Below are 21,392 nucleotides of genomic sequence, written 5' to 3'. Positions count from 1 at the left end.
ATTTATTCTTTGCACAGATGTAAACGCATTTACACAAAGACGGTCAACAATTTTACGTGGATACAGGAAGAACGTTTAAAAAACAAAACAAAAAATACTAGTATGTGCCCTAGTGAGTGAGGTCTCCTGGTGACCATCTGTGAATATGTCCTGTTCAGTGTGCAGAGGAGCTGGGCTGTTCTGCTTCAGAAGCGCACGCGTACCTTCCACGAGTAGTTAGTGAGAATTTTGTTCTTCTTCTTAACGATGCAGGTGTACGTGCCTTCGTTGATGGCGTTGGCCACTATAGTAATGTGGTCGTCTTTCAGTGAGATGTAGTTTGGGTGAGAGAACTCCAGCAGCTCCCCGTCCTTGTACCAGCTGAAACAGGATTCGCACGTTAGAGACGGCGCTCAGCAACTGCAATACTGTAGCATCACTGTAACCAGGTAAACTGATAACATATTGGAGGGAGAGAGAGAGAGACACTCACTGTACTTTGCCTTTCTTTGATGCTATTTTCTTCCCGCAACGAAATGTCAGTTTCTTGCCCTCGACCACCAGCTTGTGTTTGGTCCTTGGGGGAGCCGGGGTGGGAGCTACGGTGGGGAAAGGGAATTCTGAAGAGGATAGAAAAGAAAACACTGGTGAGCTGGTGCACCACAACAGGAAATGCAAAGGTCATAACTTGGTGTTCTTAACCATAAAATGATTATCTTAAGATACACATGTGCAGTGTGACAACTTGCAAGATGTGGGCTAATTTAAACGATAATACAACGTTTGGGTTGAATATTAGTAATTTAATCACTCTAACCTGTAGCTGTGTTTCCATTCATATAGCCGGTGTGTGGCTCTTGGCTGACTTTATCTAACTTAGTCAGTGTGGCTGTATGAAATAAATGTTTCCCACCCGTGATCAAAAAGGAACTAAAAGATTTGTGATAACCATAAACCTCAGTTTCTTTCACTGTCTCCAGCTGTCACAGCCTTTCCTCACACAGCAGTGCCTGAAAGGAAAATATGAACTAGGTGCAACAGTTTATTGAAATTATGCAATCATACATGGAAATACTGTATATACGGCAAAAACAGAGTTTGTGTGCAATTCTAGTGAGCTTGAAAGTCATTATTGTTATGACCACCTTTATTCTTCCACACAGCCTGAACTCTCTTGTCATTTCTTTAAGTAGTCATCAGGAATAGTTCTCCAGGGTTCTTAAAGGGCATTCAAAGCTCTTCTTTGGATTTTGGCTGCCTTTTGTCAAGATAATCCCACACTGCTTCAATAATGTCGAGGTCCGAGATATGCCAAGTTTTTGTCTAATAGCTCTTTGGGAATCATCTTGTTGGTGCAAAAATACGATTCCATGCCTGTCAAATTGTGTTATCTTTGGTATTTTTCATAGATTTGACTAAAGAAATGGAAAAGATGATGCTTTTTTTTTTTACATACTGGCAGTAATTCTAAGATTGTCTGTTATGTGTAGACACAACACTGATTCATCCCTTGAGTTAAGCATCTTTTTTATGATTGAATGATTGATAGGTCAGTCTTATGAGACTTAACAAACAAACAAACGAGTGAAAAAGCAGCCAATGTCCAAAGAGAAGCTGTGAAAAATCTTCAGAAAGCCTGGCGAACCATTCATCAAGAAAACTTTTTTAAAAAAGTACAAGAAAGTCTTGTTTATTGGAGCAAAAAATTAAGAAATTAAGTTATCCTGCTTTCTGCTTTCCACTATATTTTGGATGCACATAGTGTCATTTGTACTCCATATTTTTTAAGGTTTAGTTACTTATTAGTTATTGTTTTAATCTGCTGAAACGCTGTATTAATGTAGAATTACTGTAGGTAAAACTACCCGAGAGTACATAAGTAAATAATATCCTCTCTAGCAGCAACATTAAAGAGAAACACAGATGAATGAATGCATGTTCCTGCCTGATGAGTCATTTTCCTTTAGTACTTGAAAGATATTCTGTGTGGGCACTACACAGACTTTTGATATAATAGTCTATCTGGGCGTCGGGCTGCACATGAGAGATTTTTATCAGTGTTTTCTACGCCAGGTTTCTTCACTCTGTTTATTTATTTTTCACCAAATATATAAATTTCTTGATTTGAGCCCCCGTGCGTTCCCCATGTTTTGTTTGTTTTTAAATCCCAGAAACGCCCATGCTTTCACAAACGCCTCGCCAAAATGCTGATTACTGTCAAAATCATTGATAGCAGCGTTATCACGTCAGGCATCCATGCTGCTAACCTGCTGGCGGTGTGCCTGTGTTATCAGTGTAATCTCTCCCATCTGGTGACAAGCGCAACAGGCCGCCTCGTGATCAACTCAGAGTCTGCCTAAAAAACAGTCGCTCTCGTTAATGCTGCAAAAATCCAAATTGACCTTGTGTGTCTCTAACCCTCAAGCCACAGTCTGAAATTCCAGCGGTTTGGAGTCACTCAGGAATTTTCCACAGCCGTACAACGTCTCCCAATCAGCAATGAGGAACAGATTACTGTGAGCCAGGAATCGTATCCTCTTGCCTCTCTCCACACTGTCCCCCTGTTGCTGACAAAAAAATCTCAGAAAGCCACAGTCTGTGGGGCTGTGATAGTTAAAACTGAGCCACTTCTTGTTGTGCAAAAAAAAGGAGATCTCTGCACCACAGCATCCCACAATAAACCTACAGAGGCAGTTGTCTGATGAGTGACACTTGTGTAAAGCAGCCCTCACTGAGAGAGCAATCGACAGGTAGCGGCCCTGCTGTGTGAGCGTTCTGAAACGCTGCCACTCTCCAGAAATAAAACACAGACTCTCCCAGCGCCAAGTGTAATCTCCCTACAAATCAGACCCTTGAAAACCTCCAGCGCAGCTCTGCATGGCTGGACCTGTTGGCTCCCGTTGCTCCATTGGCAAACGGTTCACAGCAGCTCCTTATGCTGCTCAATTGAGAGAAAACGTTCTCTGTCTTCTTTTTTTTTCCTTCCCCCTGGACTCCTGCTGCCGTTGCCACTGCTGCTTCTTACCGTAACAGAAATCACAGCTGGAGGGGCAGTGCTTCTGCATCAGTCTGCGCTTGCTCTCGCAGTAGCCTTTCCGAGCCCAGGCCGGACAGATAAATAGACGATCCAAACATCCTGGAGGAGGGGGGAGAGATGAAGTGAGGAGGAGGGTCAGATGGCAGCTCTTAGTCAGGCAAAAGAATTGGAACACCTCCAACCCTCCAAACACGAACACACAATCTGCTTTTTGTGCCAGTGAAAATGACTCACTATGACACACGCTAAAGACCACTCGTGAGTATTTTTTACAGTATTCATTAATGTTTCGCTTTCAGTCATCAAACGCAAACATTGTGCTCTACATTATGATTGGTTTTGATCAGAAGCGCGCAGCAATACTCCTTTACAGGAATATCTAGATGCTTCTAATACCAGCATCAGACTACATTCTGAGAAAGCGTCCGATCCGGGCAATGCCTTAAATCATCCCGGTGGGATGTTGGACAGCGTCCTTTACAGGACATATGCAGTTTGAAGGCCAGTTGGAGTCTAGACCCAATTCGTCATCTCATCTGACAGCGGCAGCATCAATCTTGTTTTCCCTCAGCCATGTTTAACAACAACGTTAAGGAATTCTTGAACCTGTCAAACTGCCCGAGGGAATGAATTCTCCTGCAGGTTCTTCTGTCAGGCTGTTGAGAGGCTTCCCAGATGCACCGTCAGTTTTCTGCCCTTGTGAAATACCAGTCGACACTCAATGCTCATTTTCAATCCTGATGCTGCCATATGTGTCATCAGCCTCATCATGTGTCTTGATCCCAGCTCTTTATGGGCCTCATTCATTCAATCAAGAGGCTTTGGGATGCCTTTCAATGTGTCATCTAGACCACATACGTCCCCCCAAATCCTCAGATGTGTTATGAAAGTACAAAAAGAAGACCTTTAATGTTTGTGTGAGAGAAAACATAAGGACTGTGAACAAACCGTAGAGCCGGTGCAAACCCCACACCTCATCCTGTGTGATGAGCTTGCGCCCTGTCAGAGTTGCATTCAGGTGCATCAAAGCTTTGGGATCCATGGAGTGCATGAGTCCCAGGACGTGACCGATTTCGTGAGCCGCCACGTGGACGAGATCCGTCAGCCAAACCCCTGCAACAGAGACAGCTCAGCTCGGTGTCTGCTGCATTCATTACTTCACGCATGAAATATTAAAAGTTTCAGCAAACACAATAAAGATGCGTGCCTTTCTTCCAGCTGAAGCGCATGTTTCCCAGAATCCAATATTCGTGGTCGTCAAAGTGGATCTCTCCTGTTGGCGGGAAGAACGCGTGAGCCAGTTCTCCTGTGATGCCATCGAAACAATGGTGCAAGTGGGACTGCCAACAGTCTGTGTGGTTGACTGGATAGAAGCCTGCCAAAACAGAGAAACGGAGAGAAATAGCTCAGAGCCAAGGAGGGAAGCCCTCCCTCCATTATTCCTGCTCTGTGGAGACTGGAGTGGGGAGATGATGGATCACAAATGACAAACTCAGAGGATGACGACCATTCCTCTCACTCACTCTGAGAATTTATGCAGGACTCTCGAGTTTGCACCCAAAGGGGGCAGATAAAGCAGAATTTGGGGACTTTTGCCATGAGCTGATATGTCTGGAAGTTGTTAGACATTTTTTTTCATTAAGAATTATGAATATGTGTTGAATATAAGCTTGGTAATGTCATTGCAGTGCTGCGATTTAATGAGGCAAAGAAATTGCGGCGACAACAGCAGGGAGAAACAGAAAAGTCTGGCACTCAGAACTAACCAAGCAACATCTTTTGAGGGAGAGATGCACCCACCGATCTTGATGTCCGCCTCTTGGTCGGCCGGCACCTCTCTGAAGGTGAACGGCGAGACGTCGCTCCACATGCCAAAAGCCTTGGCGATTCCCCGACGTGTATCGCTGGCGTTCATCAAGTTTGTAGGGAAGGAGAGCAACCTGCTCGGAAACAACAGCACGGTGTGGTTAATAGTTGTCCCTCAACACATTCCTCTACAGCTGAGGAATCTGCCAAAACACAATAGCTACTGTTCAGACACAAAAGAATTCCCACATTCCTCAGCACCGCTCTGTTTTAGTGAGACCAGATAGTTTCTAATATCACAGTTAGACAGTAACTTAATAAATTGTTGATACCATCCATTTTACTAGTGCGAAAATTACTTAAATTAAGCTGTTTAAAAAAAAAAAGTTTGTCTACCACCAACCAACGGTTTTTGGAGCTCCTCTAGCTCAATCTAATCTTCCCGTTAGCGGATCATTTTACAGCTCCAGGATGAATAAAGTTACTGGATCTTCTCCTGACAGTTAACACAGCTCAATCCAACTCTTTGGAAGCCAAGCAACTGTGGCGTGACTTTCAGAATCCCCTATGTGCTCACTATTTTACAGTGTTCACAGTCAGATGATAATTCAGACCACTTTTTGGTGCTTCGACAAACTTTTGGTGGACAAGGTTCAGTGCAAACAGTGACTTAAGATTAGAAAATGTAGCAGCTGACCCACATCAACAGTAGTTATAGTGCACGATTGTCTGAAATCTGGAGCCTCGGTCTCTCATCTCGGTTTCTTTTAGCACAAACATTCGCTCTCCCTTTGCCTAATTTGTATTGCTTTTGTGCATCGCAGGCTGTAAATAAATACTTGTATGTGAGCTTGAACTTGTCCCATTTGAGCTTCTCCGGGGTGAGGGTGTAGCGCTTGTTCCTGGAGAGGTGAAGTACTTGTGACCGGGCCTCTTTGCGGATCCCGATGAGCAGCACAGTGGTGTGAGCTTCTTCCTTGGACAAAGAGAAACTTTGAATGAATGACCTCACACTGTGACAGGAGTAACTGAATCCTAAAGACTCATTTGGCTTTCCTAAGAATTCAATGAGATTCAACTGGTCACATTAGTGAATATTATATTTTCAACTTTCCATCTCAGGAAAGAAGTAAGAAAAAAGTTGCATTAAGTTTGATACTTTTCACCAGTATGTTGAGTCTGATATCTCTTCGGGGGGATGACAGCTGGAGTCTGGACTCTGTTATAACACTGAAATGCTGCCTATGGGTGCTTTGAGTTTTAATGCTTTCATAAATATTCTGCGGCTGATGTTGAGTTGCAGAGATATTCCATAATAGTGATCACACCTCGCAATAAATCTATAACTTTCTATGGAAATGGGTTTGAGCAATAAATCCGCTTTTCGGCACTAGAAGAGAGGCTGCGATTTCTCAGTTGAGGAGCCCATTCCTGTGCTTGACAACAGGAATGTTTCTCGCACTGCCTGATGGCTTTAATGGGGTTTTAAGGAGGCAGACATTTAAAAAGAGAAACTGCTGAGGGTACACAACTGGCAGTCATTGGGAGACACGTGCACAGCACACGCTTTTGAAGGCGCTGGGTGAATATAGGCTTAAACCTGACTTTGTTGAAAAGTACCACTTGGTCTGTTATACCTGGCTCTTTACAAGAGCCTGACTGATGAGCAGGAATACCGTGTGTCAGGTGAAATGCAAGGGGATGAACAAGATTTTATAGTAGAGAGCGGAGCAAAGTGAAAGTTTTCAGTATGCTTCAGACTAAGTGTTTCTTCTGTGGTCTGACAACAAGATTAGAAATGTCCTTTCAGGATCTAACATGCAGCCAACACGAGGCTATGGGTCATGCTCGCCAAGTCTCTTTGGGTGTGAAACTAACCAGTGTCTCCATGTGACTGCAATCATCGTCTGAGTGAAAAACCGAGAGCAAGACACCACAAATTCTTAAGAGTATTGGGATTCTTTTTCACGAGCATTCAGAACATGCATAAATACTGATACATTTAGATTTTTTCAGGCAAGAAATGACACAACCTCTGTTAAATCGTGGATGCGCTGATTAAAAATGGCTAAAGGTTCAAATAAAAAGGTCAGATTATGCACAAGTTGTCCCCGTGAGCCATTCAGTTTCAGACAATTTTTCCTTCTCTTGCCTCTCTATGATGTCATTAAGCGTGGATATCTTTAATATGGTCATATCAGGCACTCTGCTCTGATTGTAACCACCGAAGCCCCAAACCATTGGCTGTTTGCATCATCTGTTTGTGAGGGGCAGCCAATCAGAGAAAAACCTTACTTTTACAGGGGTAGGGTCCTACTTCAGAAGTCACTTGGATATAAAGCTGGATTCTACTGTAAAACCACAACTCCAGGATTCTTTGAGTACCATGCCTCTTTTTTATATAATATCTCTGACACTAAAACCCAGTACAAATATAATTTTCTTTTATACCGGTAAATATAAGTTTCTTGCTGAGGAAAAACACTGAAGATGGAGAGAAAATATCAAAGTCTCTCCCTTCATTTTGGAATCTACGCCCAGTCCTCCAGTTCCTGTTCCTGCTTCACCCAGTCAAGACAAACAGATGCAGTACTTCCTTCATTTCCTTTCCAAAATAGTACTTTGGGTGGCCAGACTGTCCCACACCGTTATTAAACTTCACGATCTCTCGTGGTTTGGTGTTAAATATAACATTTCACTACCAGATTTAAGGCATAGGTCACTGTTTTATACAAAAGTTGCTTTTCCCGACCTCAGCTGACATGCTGGAGTCATGCGTTCAGTGACTTATGAGGTGTTAAAGCCAGCGCGTTTCTTAATGTGTCACGTCTTGTTATATTCACCACAAAGCTCATCTGGCATGTTTGCCACAAATAAAGATGAACCGCAAACCCACTAGTCCTCTAGACTAAACCTCAGAGCCGGCGGTGAGAGCTGACAGAGGGCGAAACATCTGAGGACAAATCCCACATGGATCGTTTGGGGAGTCTGGAAGAGTTTAACCTCGTTTCCAGAAATTTCTAAACAAGGGATTATGATTTTCATCTGAACCTCAGAGACTTTGAGGGTTCTAGTCAACAAAAGCGATTTTCTGTACACAAATCAAAACACAGACTGTCTGTCGCACTTTTTGTCAACACGCACATATTCATGTTAAAATGAAACAGAGTGAGGCTGAACATTGTCAAAACAAATATTGTTAATCTCGTTTAGTAATATAGAAATAATAAGTATGTTACAGTGGATAATTGCCGATTCATTTCAGTATAAATCAATGAGAAATGCTCTTTGGTTGTTCTGTTACTTAACTTCATGAAGTTGTGTAATCCCCACCAGCGGGCTTCTTGACTGACACATAATGAGAGCGTGTGGCAAAGGCAGTGACATAAAGCGATCCCTCAGGCTCTATGTCACAGCGGGTGGGTGGCACTGAGTGAAATGTGTGGAGAAACACATTTAACCAATTCGCTGAAGATATTACTGCACAGAGACCCATTCCATAGACATAACCTAATAGCAGCATTCATCTAACTTCACATAATTGAATCTGATGCCTATTACCATCACTCACTGATTTCATGTGAGGATTTCCAGCTAAAAATATCTTTGAAGATCCAGACGAATGGCTTGAAATTGCACGGATTCTTGCATAATGTAACAGTGAAAGAAAATGATGTGCATCGTTCCTAAATGATCTGGTATTTTCCTGATACCCGCTGCTCTGTTTTGCTGATTGTCAAGTGGGCACCGCCAGCACAACTAATAATAAAGCCGATAATAACCTTTGTGGATTTGTGGTAAATATATGGTGCGTTGCTTTTACCTTACCTCTTACTCTCAATATAAAACAGCGTTTCATTGCTGGGTTCACCATTACTGCCACTTTCACCATGAACTTTCAATAAGCCTTACTTTTCTACCCCCGTATGTAGTCTCCTGTTACATAAACAGTTTTGCAAATGGGGCAGAATTCTGAATGGAGTTTGGCGTTATGTGACTTCAAAAGGTAACCAGCATCTTAATAACTTCATAAGCACAACTATGTGCCGGACTCTGCAGCTGCAAGGAAAAAGTGGTCACAGCATACCTCTAATCTCCAGGTGGGAAACGCTGTGGTCTGCTGCATCCCTGCAAGCAGAAAGCTGAGCAGCACAGCAGCCAGCAGAGGTGCGAAGCCCCAGTCGCCGTTTCGTAAACTTCTGCCACTCTGACAGCTCACCATGGCTGCCATAGCGCACCTCCAGGGGAGACAAAAACAAGAAGAATCCCTTCTGCAAAAGACTGCTTCACCATCTATTCCAGTGAATGCTACTGCGTGGCCATAGCACGCATCGCTGCTGGTGGGTCACTACTTGGGGAGCTTGTGGTCGCTGTGCGCAGCAGGCAGCGCAGTCCAGCCCCGCGGACCGACCGGGTTGTGAAAGCAGTGCAGACTGCATCAGCTCTGCTCGCCTCTCTTCCGCACAGAGCGCCTGCCAGCGGGCTGGTTTCACGTTACTGTAGACGGGGCAGGGGGTCAGTGTCGAGACGACCTAATGAAAACCAAACGTCCGTCAAACCACTTGTTGCAACCGCCGGAGATGCAGCCAAAGCGGAGTCAAAGGCTGATTTTTTATTTTTTGGGCAAGATTAGTTTTTGCACGTTTATGTAACGCTGCTGAGTTTATTCTTCTCCTCCTTACAGCGTGGCAGATATTTTTAGGTCAGAATAAAATCGGGGCTTTATTTAGTCGGCTGTTTTGTTTAAATTACTCTATAAGAGACAGTTTTAAGTGTTTATTTTAAACATTTTATTTTAGTTTTACAGCTTGCATGTCCAGGAAGAAGAGTATGATATGAACAATGAATGTACCACAGATAATAGATTTTACTTGTAGTTTTCCAGCTCCAGAGGTGACACTAATATCGTGTACATGGTGAAACTTGAGGGGGTATGGACAACTCCTTTTCAAACAAATGATGTAATGATATTTTGTAATGATTGTGAAGGCACATGTTTGAAATGTTTGAAATAAAAATGAACTGAACTGAACTGAGGTGGTCACAAAAATATTGATGATACCAACCTGCTATAGTGGATCGATACTAGTGCGATAGGATCAATATTTAGTTTCTATTTTTCAAGTTCAGTATGGCAGGGCAGTGCCCATCTGAGTCTGATAAACTTTGTCCAGCTGGGATGTGGAGAATCTGCAGCGCTTGGAGAGAAGAGTTGAGCTTTTGTGAGGGAGCCACAGGAAGTGGGTTAACTAAGCCACCCTCCTCTGTACTATCCACCTCCAGATACTGTCTAAAGCTGGGCACAGTGACACAGGCAACCCTTTATGGTTCTGGTTTGTGCTTGTCTAATCCATTAACATGAAATCAGTCCAGCTAGCTGCAGGGACATCAACTGAATACTCTAGACCTTTGGCCTCAGATAAAACTGTGTCCCTGGACTCAGAGAAGAGAGAGCCCTACCATGCAACAGCAGTTTTTCCTGACACTTTCTCCAAAAGTGTGACCTTTTTTTCCAAGATGGAGTGCTGGAGCAGGCAACATGCAGGCAAATGTCCATGCACACGTTGTGCTTGTCTTCGTCATGCAAAGAAACCAAACCGGTGAGGACAAGTGCAAACAAAACTACTGCTTAAAATCTCTCGAAGGTACAGTTTCCAGAGGCGATCTGCAAGTCCTTCACTTATCACGTTTGTGTTTTTTAGAAAGGAAAAAAATGTGCTTGCTAGACTGAATTCGTATCAGGCCTCTCTGCATTGGGGGTTTATTTGTGTCCAGTTTTAAGGAGGGATCTGTTTGTTGGAACCTTACTCTTACTCTGTTACTCTGTCACTCTCCGGTCGACCTCACTGCTGCTTCGTTTCTCTCTCTGCTCATCAGCAACTTCTGCTGATTCCCCTTTGTTAACACCAAAGCAGAAAAACTGCAGATTTAGTTTTTTCTAGTACACCCTTGGGTGAAACCAACAACAAAATGTCCGGGCACATTTCGTGCTTGTCCTTGTCATGCAAAGAAACCAGGATGTTCATCACTGAGATTTGTTTTATATTCAAAAAGTCCAAAACTCACTTTTTTCCCACCCCAAGTTTGGAAGTCTTCCTAGTTTATCAACTGAACTTGTTGTCTGTTCTTCCTTTTTCAGCCAGACTCAAAATGCATAGTCGATTCCCAGAAATCATCACAAAACACAGACACGCGACATTTTAAATTAACTGTTGTTGTTCAGACGTTGATTAATGAAAATAAATTCGTTTTTTATTTACTTCAGAGGTTCCCATTTAAAGAGATTAAAGATGCCACTAATAGCTTGGTAAACAGTCAGTTCATTACACTGTCAATCTGAGCTGACACAAAATAACACAGAAGAGTAAATCTGTACAGGTGTTGATTTAGTACTGATGATATTAAACTTTCCCTTTTCATACATAAAGACACTTCCAACCATGATGCATAAAAGGTGGAAAATGGTGCAGAAAAAAATCCACCAAAATGCAGGAAAGGATGTGTCAGAAATTTAAACTTGAGAGAAACCTGCTGCTTCTGGGATGAAAGTCAAACCATAAGCAGTGAGTCAAAAATAAGGTTGAGTCTAATCACAAAAATGTTCCATGAAGTTGTTCCCCTACAAGACGTAGTGACACTTAAATGGCAGTTTACATTTGCACCCTCTGTGTGACCCTGTTATGACTCTGTATTTAAATAGCGTAGAGGTATTTCTATCATGTGATCATTTTTGTGGCTTTTAGGTCAAATCTTGTTTGAGTGTCTCTGACTCCGGTTGGTAAATAGTTGCTTTTTCCCCCGACACACAGTCTGACTGACAGGAAAACTGGTGGAATTTCTCGAATTAATAAATACTTCATAATGTCATGCCAGTTTCAGGGTTCTGGTATTATGCATGCTGACTCGCATGCTTGGCCCCGAGGACACATAAATGATATTTAATAATGATTCTGCCCGTGTTTTTCCTTCCCGTGACAAGCCAAGATGCTCTAAAGAAGACAGATCAACAAAAGTAGAAGGTAATCAACATTTTTTTTTCCTGAACTTAACTTTCAACAAACTAGAAGCATTACTGCAGCATTAAAATGCTTTATCTGTTTGATTTGGTACAGTGACCAAACCCAGAAGTTATTTCATAGAAATGATTCCACTGGATCCTTTTCTAAAGTGATGTAGCTGAATGCACTCCCACATTATTTGTCTTAGATAACCCAGTAGCTGGAGCGACCAATCCATTTTTGTAGTATACATTTGTGTAAAATGTTACAACTTTTTCTCTCTCTTTTTTTTTTACATTTTCTTACCGAGTATATCGTGTGCAGCCCAACTGCTCGAAGGGGGAGATTTTCTTTTTCCCCTGGTCTGATGACCTTCCCCTGAGTTTGTTGTTCTAGTACACCCTTGGGTGAAGCTGGGAAAGGTCCTCAGCCAGCTGACTGTCATCTCTGGCCAGACCTGGCTAATCTTTTTTCCCTTAAATGGCTGGAAGCTAGACCGCTTGAACTCATGCGTCACTCATCCAACCACAAACCACTCTACTTACACACTGATTTTCTTTTTTAAGTAGCTTAACTGTGATTAACTGAGGTGAGTAAATCACTCTTTGTTATATGGCCAAGCCACATGTGATAGTTAGATTTCTTTCCCTGTGTTTGTCAGTTTGTTTGTTTCTTCCAGTCATCTGTTTTGGATTGTTTTCATGGCTATGAGCACAAACAGCTTCTTGTGACCTCAGTATGCATATGATAACTATGGCTATAACCACTTTTTCCTTTAAATTGTATATGTCATTGGAGGGTTGACATTTTGCCTGATTACATCATTGTGTGTGTTTGATGATGACATAATAAATATATATACAATACTGTGCAAAAGTCTTGAGCCACGCTCATTTCTTTACATTTTGCTTCCACTGACCTATACATCATTCAAGCACACAAAAATGCATCTAGCTCAAGGGGTGAACCAGTGCTGTGTTCACACATAACACAGTTTAGCAAAGAACCATTTTTTAAATGTATCTTTAGGCATTTTATTACCATCTGCTTCTCACAAAAACCCCCCCAAAACAAAACACAAAAATCTTTTTTTCTTTCTTTAGTTGAATCTACAAACGATGAAATAACAGAGTCTGACAAACATAAAATAGTGTTTTCACCCTAACATGGTGACTCCCAAAGGGCTATTAGCTAAAGAAGTTTCATAGCTTGGTTTGATGTCCAGTGTCTCCTTAAATATTTGAGGAAACTGGACAAGTTGGAGGTCTGGAGAGAGGTACAGTGAGTGTCTGCAGCCACCCGTAAAACACGGTGGAGGATCTGTTGCAGTGGGGCTGCATTTCAGCCAGTGGTGCTGGAGACCTTCTTAAAACAGATGGAATTTTTTAAAAAGTCCTGTCAGATTTTGATCCTCCACCACCATTGATCTGCTATCTGTATTCGGGTTAGCTATATATTTTTTAAGCATAGCAGTGATCACAAACACACTGTCAGTGGAGTAAAAGCATTGACAATGTGTTTGGGAACACCATCAGTCATGGATAGGCCTCCACGGAGCCCGGACCTCAACACTACTGCTGTACTGTCGGATCGTCAAATGACAGCCAACGTCCAAAGAAGAGCTGTGAATGTTCAAGAAGCCTGAACTATTCATGAAGATGACTTAAAGAAATAAATGGAAGACAGTTCAGGCTGCGTTGAAGAACAAAGGCGTTCACATCAAATATTGTCGTTCAAGCTGGATAGAATTTTACAAACACGTTTTGTTTTTGTTTTTTACATTTTTGTGCCCTATATTCTGTGTCTTTGCTTATGTTCCAATAAACTATTTCCCATTTTCCTAACAACATATAAAAATACTTTTCCAGTGCTGTATCCATCCATCCGTCCACTTATTTTCTGCCTCATATCCGGGTTTATATCTAAGAATAAAAAAAGGAGGGCGGAACCCTTTTTACGACGCTTGTTTTCTTCGACCTTTGTACGCGGTTACACTCGTGGCGGAGGAAATGGCACCCGTCTGGTCTCGCAGGCTTTACAGTGGCCAGCCAGTCGGGTACTGTCGAAGCTGACACGTAAGCTTTCTAACTGCCTCCTGCAACACAGAGCTCACCTTGAAGAGAAATATGGTTTTAAGTGGAGAGAGTGCAGGTGTGTGTGGGATATTGAAAACATAGCAGGTAAGAACTGCTGTCAGACATTTCCTCCCCTCCGTCCCTGTACATACAGCCATTAGCTCGGATGGCTAGCACTTAGCTTTAATCCCATAATCTCAGTCGTTAGCCTCATGTTGTTTACCCCCTTTTGAGTGCCGTGTCCTTGTCTGGGTAGCACCTGAGCCGTTTTTCTCCCGAGGGTAGTTTCACCCAAATTTCAAATGAAGTTTGCATTGGCAGTAAGCCGGAGTTTGGCTTTTAAAGTACCCACTTAAAAATAAATTCCCTGGCGTTACTTTCGCGGAACTCAGTGAGACTATTTCTCACGCAATTCGTATTTATTAATTCATGGCAGTTTAACAAACAAACTCAACATGGTGTGTACATGTCTACAAACAGCCTTAAACTGTGTGAACATTTGCCAGAAGATGGAGGATGTGACGTGGTTGTGGACGTCAGTAACAAAGTCTGTGTGAAACTTTTAGAAAAAAATGCGTAAAAGTTTTTAGTTCTTCGCCAAAACCAAAACAGGATAGCATGTCACTCCTGTTTTAGTTTAGCTTAACTTTTGGATTGTTTTTATGATGACTTTTAAGGCCCTCTCTGGACTTCCGTCAAAGTATAATTGAAATCATATGATACCATAAACTTGTGGTTTCAAGTCAAGACTCTGTTAGCCATCCCTGTCTTTTTAAATCTCTCTTATAGACATTTTTTTTAATAATTGGGCTTTCTCAGTGTTGAGTTACTGTTGTATAATGTGATCTCTTTTGGGTGATTATTTTTCAATATGTTATATTTGCTTCTGCTTTTAATCTCCATGTACCCAATACATGTGTCAGACTCAAACAGCTAAGAGTACTAAGTTGTGACCTCTTGAAGCTGGCATTCATTTCTTTCTTAAAACTGGGGATCTTTTGTGTGTAAGGTAAAGGCACGTATTTCCTCAAAGTACTAAAGTTTACTACCTGGCTTTGTTTAGCGTATTGGAAATGACATGCTCATATGATGGCTGTGGTCTTGTAAACACTGTCAGGTGTCTATTTTGTAAATTTATATTTTGTGTTTTTTGTTTCTTGCAGAAATCCCAGACTCGGAACATTTAGGAACATTGCTCGTGTTGCAGACCGCCTTGAAGGACAATGGCCAAAGAGCAGAAACAAAGCAGGGCGGAAACGTTTTTACTTGCAGGGTCGAATGGTCATAATGGCCAGCAATGGGCGACTGGTATGAGTAACTCTGTGCAAAATCATCCTGCACCTGCTAACAAAATGTCAAGGATGGCTCGCGTTGCCTCGGATGTAAGGCACAAGTGTGCGGCCTACGTGCTAGCATTGAGGCCATGGAGCTTCAGCGCCTCACTAACGCCCGTGGCCCTTGGCAGCGCCTTGGCGTACAAACTGGATGGCTCCGTGGACTTGGTCGTTCTGATGGTGTGTGCTGTGGCCGTCCTCGTGGTTCACGGGGCGGGTAACCTTGTAAACACCTACTATGACTTCTCCAAAGGGATTGACCACAAGAAGAGTGATGATAGGACTCTTGTAGATGAAATCCTGGCACCACAGGATGTTGTTATGTTTGGCGCTTTGTTATATTCTCTGGGGTGCTTGTGTGCCACTCTGCTTTTCTTCCTGTCTACGCTGAGGCTGGAGCACCTAGCCCTAATTTACTTTGGGGGTCTCTCCAGCTCCTTCTTATACACCGGTGGTGAGTGAAACGTTAAATTGAGTATTAATCACTGCTTAGCTGTTTGTCAACACACATCTTAAATTTAAGCTGTCCTATGCAATTTGTTGGAGGGTCACTTTTGGTTCATAGCTTTGCAGATAATTTGTACTGTGCATCTACCCTAAAATCATTGAGGTGCGATTCAACGCTGAAAAAATATATTTCACAATCTGGTGGCAGATGTTTAAGAGACAGATGACTGAAAACTGGCAAAAAAACCCATCCCCACAGTTACCTGTTTGTTGAATTTGGGTGAACTGGCCCTTTAAGAAAGCATTTCTTTAAAAACATGACAGAGATGTGTCACATTTTTTCATGAGGTGACGTTTATGCTTTCCAACAGAAAGCATTTTCATCAGGACTTTTTTTTTTTTTTTTTTTTAAGTGTGATATTATTTTGTTTTAGGAAAAAAAGTTCAGGTGATCAGGATTCATATGTAACAAAACATTTCTGTCAACCTATCAGAGCTGATTTTCAGGAAAAATGTTTGTCTACCAGCACAAGATGTTGAATAACTTCTATTACCAGATATCTGCAAATGCAAAGGACACGAGTTTTGGTATGAGAAGCTTTCTGGTTTCTGTTTGTAGTCTTATGTAATCGTATGAAGGTAAACACTTCATACAAGGACTGGATTTGCTTTAATGCAGTCTGAAAACCAGATCATCTCATGACAGTGTAACTATTTATTGGCTTTTGAAAATATTTCTGCCTTGCTAAATAATGAGCGGTAGATGCAACACAAAGTATTGGCCTGAATTTACTATGATTATACCAGAGTGCTTATAAGATTGTTGAGCTTAAGCAGAATTTATGGGCCTGCAAATGTGTTGGATCTGTGTACGTGTTTCCATTCGGACAGTGATGCCTACACCATAACCTTCCATGTAACATGATGTGCATCTCCCGTCGTCACGTTGCTGAAAATGGCGGATGTAAGCATCAAGTAGGCCGGAGTAGGAAGGGACTGACAGCAAAGTTCAGTTGGAATGGGGAAAAGCACCCAAGAAACCGCAATAAAAACGCAGACAGTAGCTGCAGTGGACTTTTGTAACTGTTTTTACCACTGTGTTAGTGGACAGTGCACATGTTGCCTCTGTTGGACTGCAGGCAGAATTTATGGTCCAGGAGAGGTGGCACATTCGCTGACTGCTGGCACTTCAGGGATGGCCTGGATGCCTGCAGAGAGCTTCTGTTGTCAGATGGAGGCGATGTACAAAGTATGTCGTACAACTGGTCTAAGGGTTACTCCAGCTTGTGGTGTTGGTCAGTGAGCCACAGCGAAAAGCGAAGTTTTCTCTGTGAAGCAGCCACTGTCTGTGCTTTTCTTTCTGTATTTATTTGCAGTTCTGCTGTTCCATCCTGTCACTCTCTTCACTATTCCCTTCCACTTTTCAGCCAGTCACCATATGTCCAGATGATAAATTACGCTTCAGTATGCACACTAGCTGGTGGGTTCCTAGATTGGCTGTTTGATAACATAGTCAGGCTAAGGGATCACTTTATCTATCACTTAAATTTCTAACATTGTGTTTAAGTAGAGTCAGTTGCAGTGAGGTGGTGGAGGGGTCGGGTATTCATAGATCCACTCAGGCTGAAGTAGGCAGAGGTGTAGGGTTACATTTATTCCTGAAAGACTTTACCATTACAAATAATAAAGTAAAATGCATCATTTGAATGAACGGTGATGTGTTTTTAGGAATTTGATCACTGCTAAGGGGAAAAAAGTTGGTGTTGGGGAACATCACTGATATAAAAACAGCAGTTTACTGGCTGTGGTAGGTACTGGTGAGTGTGTGATAATAGTTGGTCAGTTTTTCAAACTGGCTTGAAAGACTTTACATGGCAGTGAGGCACTAATGAAAGGCTTAAAAAAATCGTGATGATTCTGACCAAACTAAGACTAACCCAAACTTTTTAACAATGCAGTACCCAGACTGCTGGAATACTCTTTTAAATGTACTGCCAAAGTTTTGACTGTGAGACTCGGTGGAACTCAATTTGCTGTTTTTGACCGATCCTGTTTTCTCTTCTTCTCCAGGCATTGGCCTCAAGTATGTGGCCCTGGGAGATGTAGTCATCCTCATTACCTTCGGCCCACTGGCAGTCATGTTTGCCCACGCGGTGCAGGTCGGGTACCTCTCCGTGCTCCCGTTGGTGTATGCCGTCCCGCTGGCCCTCAACACAGAAGCTATCCTCCACAGCAACAACACACGAGACATGGACTCTGACAAGCAAGCGGGGATCGTCACCCTGGCCATCCTCATTGGACCTATGCTGTCTTACATCCTCTACAACCTCCTGCTCTTTGTCCCTTACGTGCTCTTTTGCATCCTCGCCACCCGTTACACCATCAGCATGGCACTGCCTCTGCTCACGCTGCCCATGGCCTTCTCCCTGGAGAAGCAGTTCAGGAGCCGATGCTACGCCAAGATCCCCCAGAAAACAGCCAAGCTCAACCTCCTGATGGGACTTTTCTATGTATTCGGGATCATTCTGGCTCCTTCTGGCAGCCTGCCATTACTGTGATTTAGTATAAAATTCAAATTTTGTCGATTTAATACTGACTAGTTTACGTACTGATTTGTATTTGTATTCATACAAAACTGTCTAAAGGCTCTCGCTGGCTTTAATTTATTGTTTAATTTATGACCTGAACAGACTTAGCTCCTCCTTCGGGATGCTGAAAACATAATCAAGATGCTTTTATCGAGTATTAAGCCTGCTGTAATGTGTTGGTAAAAGTACGAAGTGTTGGTGTTGATTTGTAGGGGCGGGCAACATTTTCATAATATAAAGACTAAAAGTAAACGTACTGTTGCCATATTTCTAGACATGACATATAACATGATCCTACAAACATCAGTAAACCATTGCTGTCCTCTCATTATGGTACATACTCTTAATTTGTTCATTGTGGTTTTTATTTTGGAGAGCCTAATAGTATTTTGTCAGTAATAAAAGTTACTCATACTGATGTGCCATGTCTTCACTTTGAATCAATGGTAAGATTGCTTACTCATCTTTAATCCAGATCGGTTGAGATAAGTAAACATCACTAAACACTTAGAAATCCTTAGTTTTACATTGGGTGGGGGAAAAAAAAACAACCTCCAAATATGAAAAAGAAAATGCATCACACATAATGACAGAGCAACTAATGCTTCATAATATGGACACTTCTCTCATGTTCTTGGAGCGATACAAAGTTGGCATGACTAGTAGCACAGTCTTATTCATACCACGGGGAAAGATCATTTACATGTCTAAGGAACTTAGAAAAGTGACTGAACTTCTTTAGGGTTTCTTTTTTTGGGGATGATGATGTTTCACCTCTCTTCCAAGGGGCTTCCTCAGTTCTAAAACCAAAAGGTGGAGACACGAAGGTATTTAAATTCTAGTGTTTTTTTTTATGCTTAGGAGGTGGTCATTGACCCACTGTCATCACATGAGCCAAGGTGTGAGTCGTTACCACCACCCACAGGTTTCAGGTGAAACCATTGGAAGAACTTGCCTTACCCTATCATGTGATCTATTGAGATCACATGACACAATGCGCTTGGGAAGGGGGGCAGCCGCTCCCTCTGTTCAATGATGGACATAGCTGACCTCTTATTCCTCTTTCAAACCATCTGTGGTCTTGCTTCAAAACTTGAGCATTGGCATCCTCAACGGAGGGACCTTTAACCTTTAACCTCCTAAGACCTGAACTCTTTCATGGCATGCAGTTTTAATTTCTCTTTGATATTTGGGCTGATTGGGACCTGATGAATGTAAAAACAAAGAATTACCTTATTTTTGTTTCTAAGAAAAATGAGAGCAACATATAAGGATATTCATTTAAAATTTCGATAGGACAGTAGCAGTATAATGTCCTCGTAAGTGGATATCAGGCTCTTGTAGAGCAAGATTGAGTATTTTGGTCTAAATAACCCAAAATGTGATGTCCACATATATGGACGCCAGGTCCTAGGAGGTTAAGAGCAGATGTCTTATCATGTCAAAGTGGCTCTTCTTTCAACTCTGTGCCTTGGCTAACATGACAAGGCACAGTGGTCAAACATTTCCTAAAGAACAAAAACACCATAAAGAAGACAAGTCGCCTTCTTAATATGACCCGGATGACTGAAAACCCCCACAGACACATCTAGTTGTTCCTCCACGCCACTATAACTCCACTAAATTACATTTCTAACAGCAGGCACTAAATAATACAATAATGTTGAAGTTTCATTAACAAGTGCATATTGTCCCCCAACAAAAACCATGGTCATAGCTGGCCAGCAGGGGGCAGTATTGAACAGGTGTTAGGACAACCGGCACAGAAAGCTGTCACAGGCTTTGCGTTATTAAACATTTCACGCGCTCTCTGACGTTTTGGTGTAACGACTCGGTGTTAGACTAATTGTTTACATATTATATGTCTTATATGATCAAACTCTATGAGTATCACTAATTTGAATATTAGCAGAAGACCGATGATAAAACACAGCCTCTGTGGAAAGTTATTTTAAATAAAAGATCGCAGAAGGAGCTTTATTTTTATTCTTTTAATTGAATACTTTTTATTTACTGGACGTGTTTGCAGTATTCCTTTTTCTTTGTCCTTAAACATAGCTGATAGTTTTACACTTTAACCTTAGTTACAGTGCAGTTAAGAGTCGAGTGCTTTAATTGAATTTCATTAGGAAGGCTGTCCCGAGCTTTACTTTAATAATTACATGGCTCCATACTGCATTCTGCAGTTTCCACCCATAGCCCAGAGACATGAGGGGCAAATGAACTGGATGTTGACAACTGCCACTCCCATCTGGTAAATGCTGTAAACAGTGGAGCACCATAACATTATGCATTGAAAATGCTATTGAAATGTTGGCATCCTATAAATACTGATGAACTGTAAGGTACATTTAGCTTATGTGACTCGTTGTACTTCATTTAGGTGACGAGAAGGACACGTGAAATATAAGTCAGCTCAGTGAACGACTGTTAAATAACCTTGTTTCAAATAGTTCTGCTTTCCCTTTAACCCATTTATTGTGTTTCTAAAGCAAGTTTGTTTGTTTTGTTTTTTTAAAAATAGCATTATCACTTCAAATGTTCTTGTTTCTTTGCACTGAAGCTACACAGGTGACAAATGTGATTGGTTATTATTTGAAGTCAAACGTTATAAAACACACTTACTGGCCACTTCATTAGTTACACCTTCCTATTGCCTTCAGAAGTACCTTAATTCTTTGTGGCATAAATTCAGCAGGTTGCTGACAACATACCTCAGAGATTTAGGTTCATGTTTACATGGCAGTATCCCACACTTGCTGCGGAGTTGTCGCCTATTGTCCAATTTGACCTCTGTGAACTGTGGCCTCAGTCTCTTCTTTGTAGCTGGCAGGAAGGGAACCCAGTGTGGTCTTCTGCTGCTGTTGCCGGTTTGTGCTGTTTTGCATTCAGAGATGCTCTTCTGTATATATTGGTTGTAACGAGTGGTTACTCGAGTTACAGTCACTGTGCCCTGACCTCTGTCATCAACAAGACATTTTTAATCAGACAACATGTTGTGCAGAAAAATCCAAGAAGATCAACAGTGTGAAGTACTCAGATCCTGGCACCACTAGACATGGCACGTTCAAAGTCACTTAAATCACAACTCGTCCCTATTCTGATCCTTGGTTTGAACTTCGTCTTGA

The 21,392-nt window shown here is 42.0% G+C and overlaps 2 protein-coding genes across 2 annotated transcripts; one reads left to right on the top strand and one right to left on the bottom strand.

The window, feature by feature from the left end:
- Positions 1–61: 61 nt before the first annotated feature.
- On the bottom strand, positions 62–9,053 carry mmp23ba (matrix metallopeptidase 23ba). The gene is made up of 9 exons (XM_085345019.1): positions 8,903–9,053; positions 8,156–8,251; positions 5,662–5,878; positions 4,817–4,956; positions 4,209–4,391; positions 3,965–4,129; positions 3,005–3,115; positions 473–599; positions 62–360 (listed from the first exon to the last, which is right to left on the bottom strand). Exons 1-9 carry the CDS (start codon positions 9,051–9,053, stop codon positions 186–188), a joined length of 1,365 nt encoding a protein of 454 aa, XP_085201145.1. The 3' UTR covers positions 62–185.
- Positions 9,054–13,827: 4,774 nt separating this feature from the next.
- Positions 13,828–18,637, top strand: ubiad1 (UbiA prenyltransferase domain containing 1). Its single transcript, XM_085345029.1, has 3 exons — positions 13,828–14,000; positions 15,059–15,683; positions 17,747–18,637. Exons 2-3 carry the CDS (start codon positions 15,119–15,121, stop codon positions 18,232–18,234), a joined length of 1,053 nt encoding a protein of 350 aa, XP_085201155.1. The 5' UTR covers positions 13,828–14,000; positions 15,059–15,118; the 3' UTR covers positions 18,235–18,637.
- Positions 18,638–21,392: the final 2,755 nt, after the last annotated feature.

This window comes from Diplotaxodon limnothrissa, linkage group LG20, assembly GCF_057381915.1.
Source record: "Diplotaxodon limnothrissa isolate DT_005_m linkage group LG20, D_limnothrissa_male_GT1.1, whole genome shotgun sequence".
Taxonomy (NCBI): domain Eukaryota; kingdom Metazoa; phylum Chordata; class Actinopteri; order Cichliformes; family Cichlidae; genus Diplotaxodon; species Diplotaxodon limnothrissa.
The sequence above is the reverse complement of the archived record's forward strand: the minus strand, read 5'-3'. Positions and strand labels throughout refer to the sequence as shown.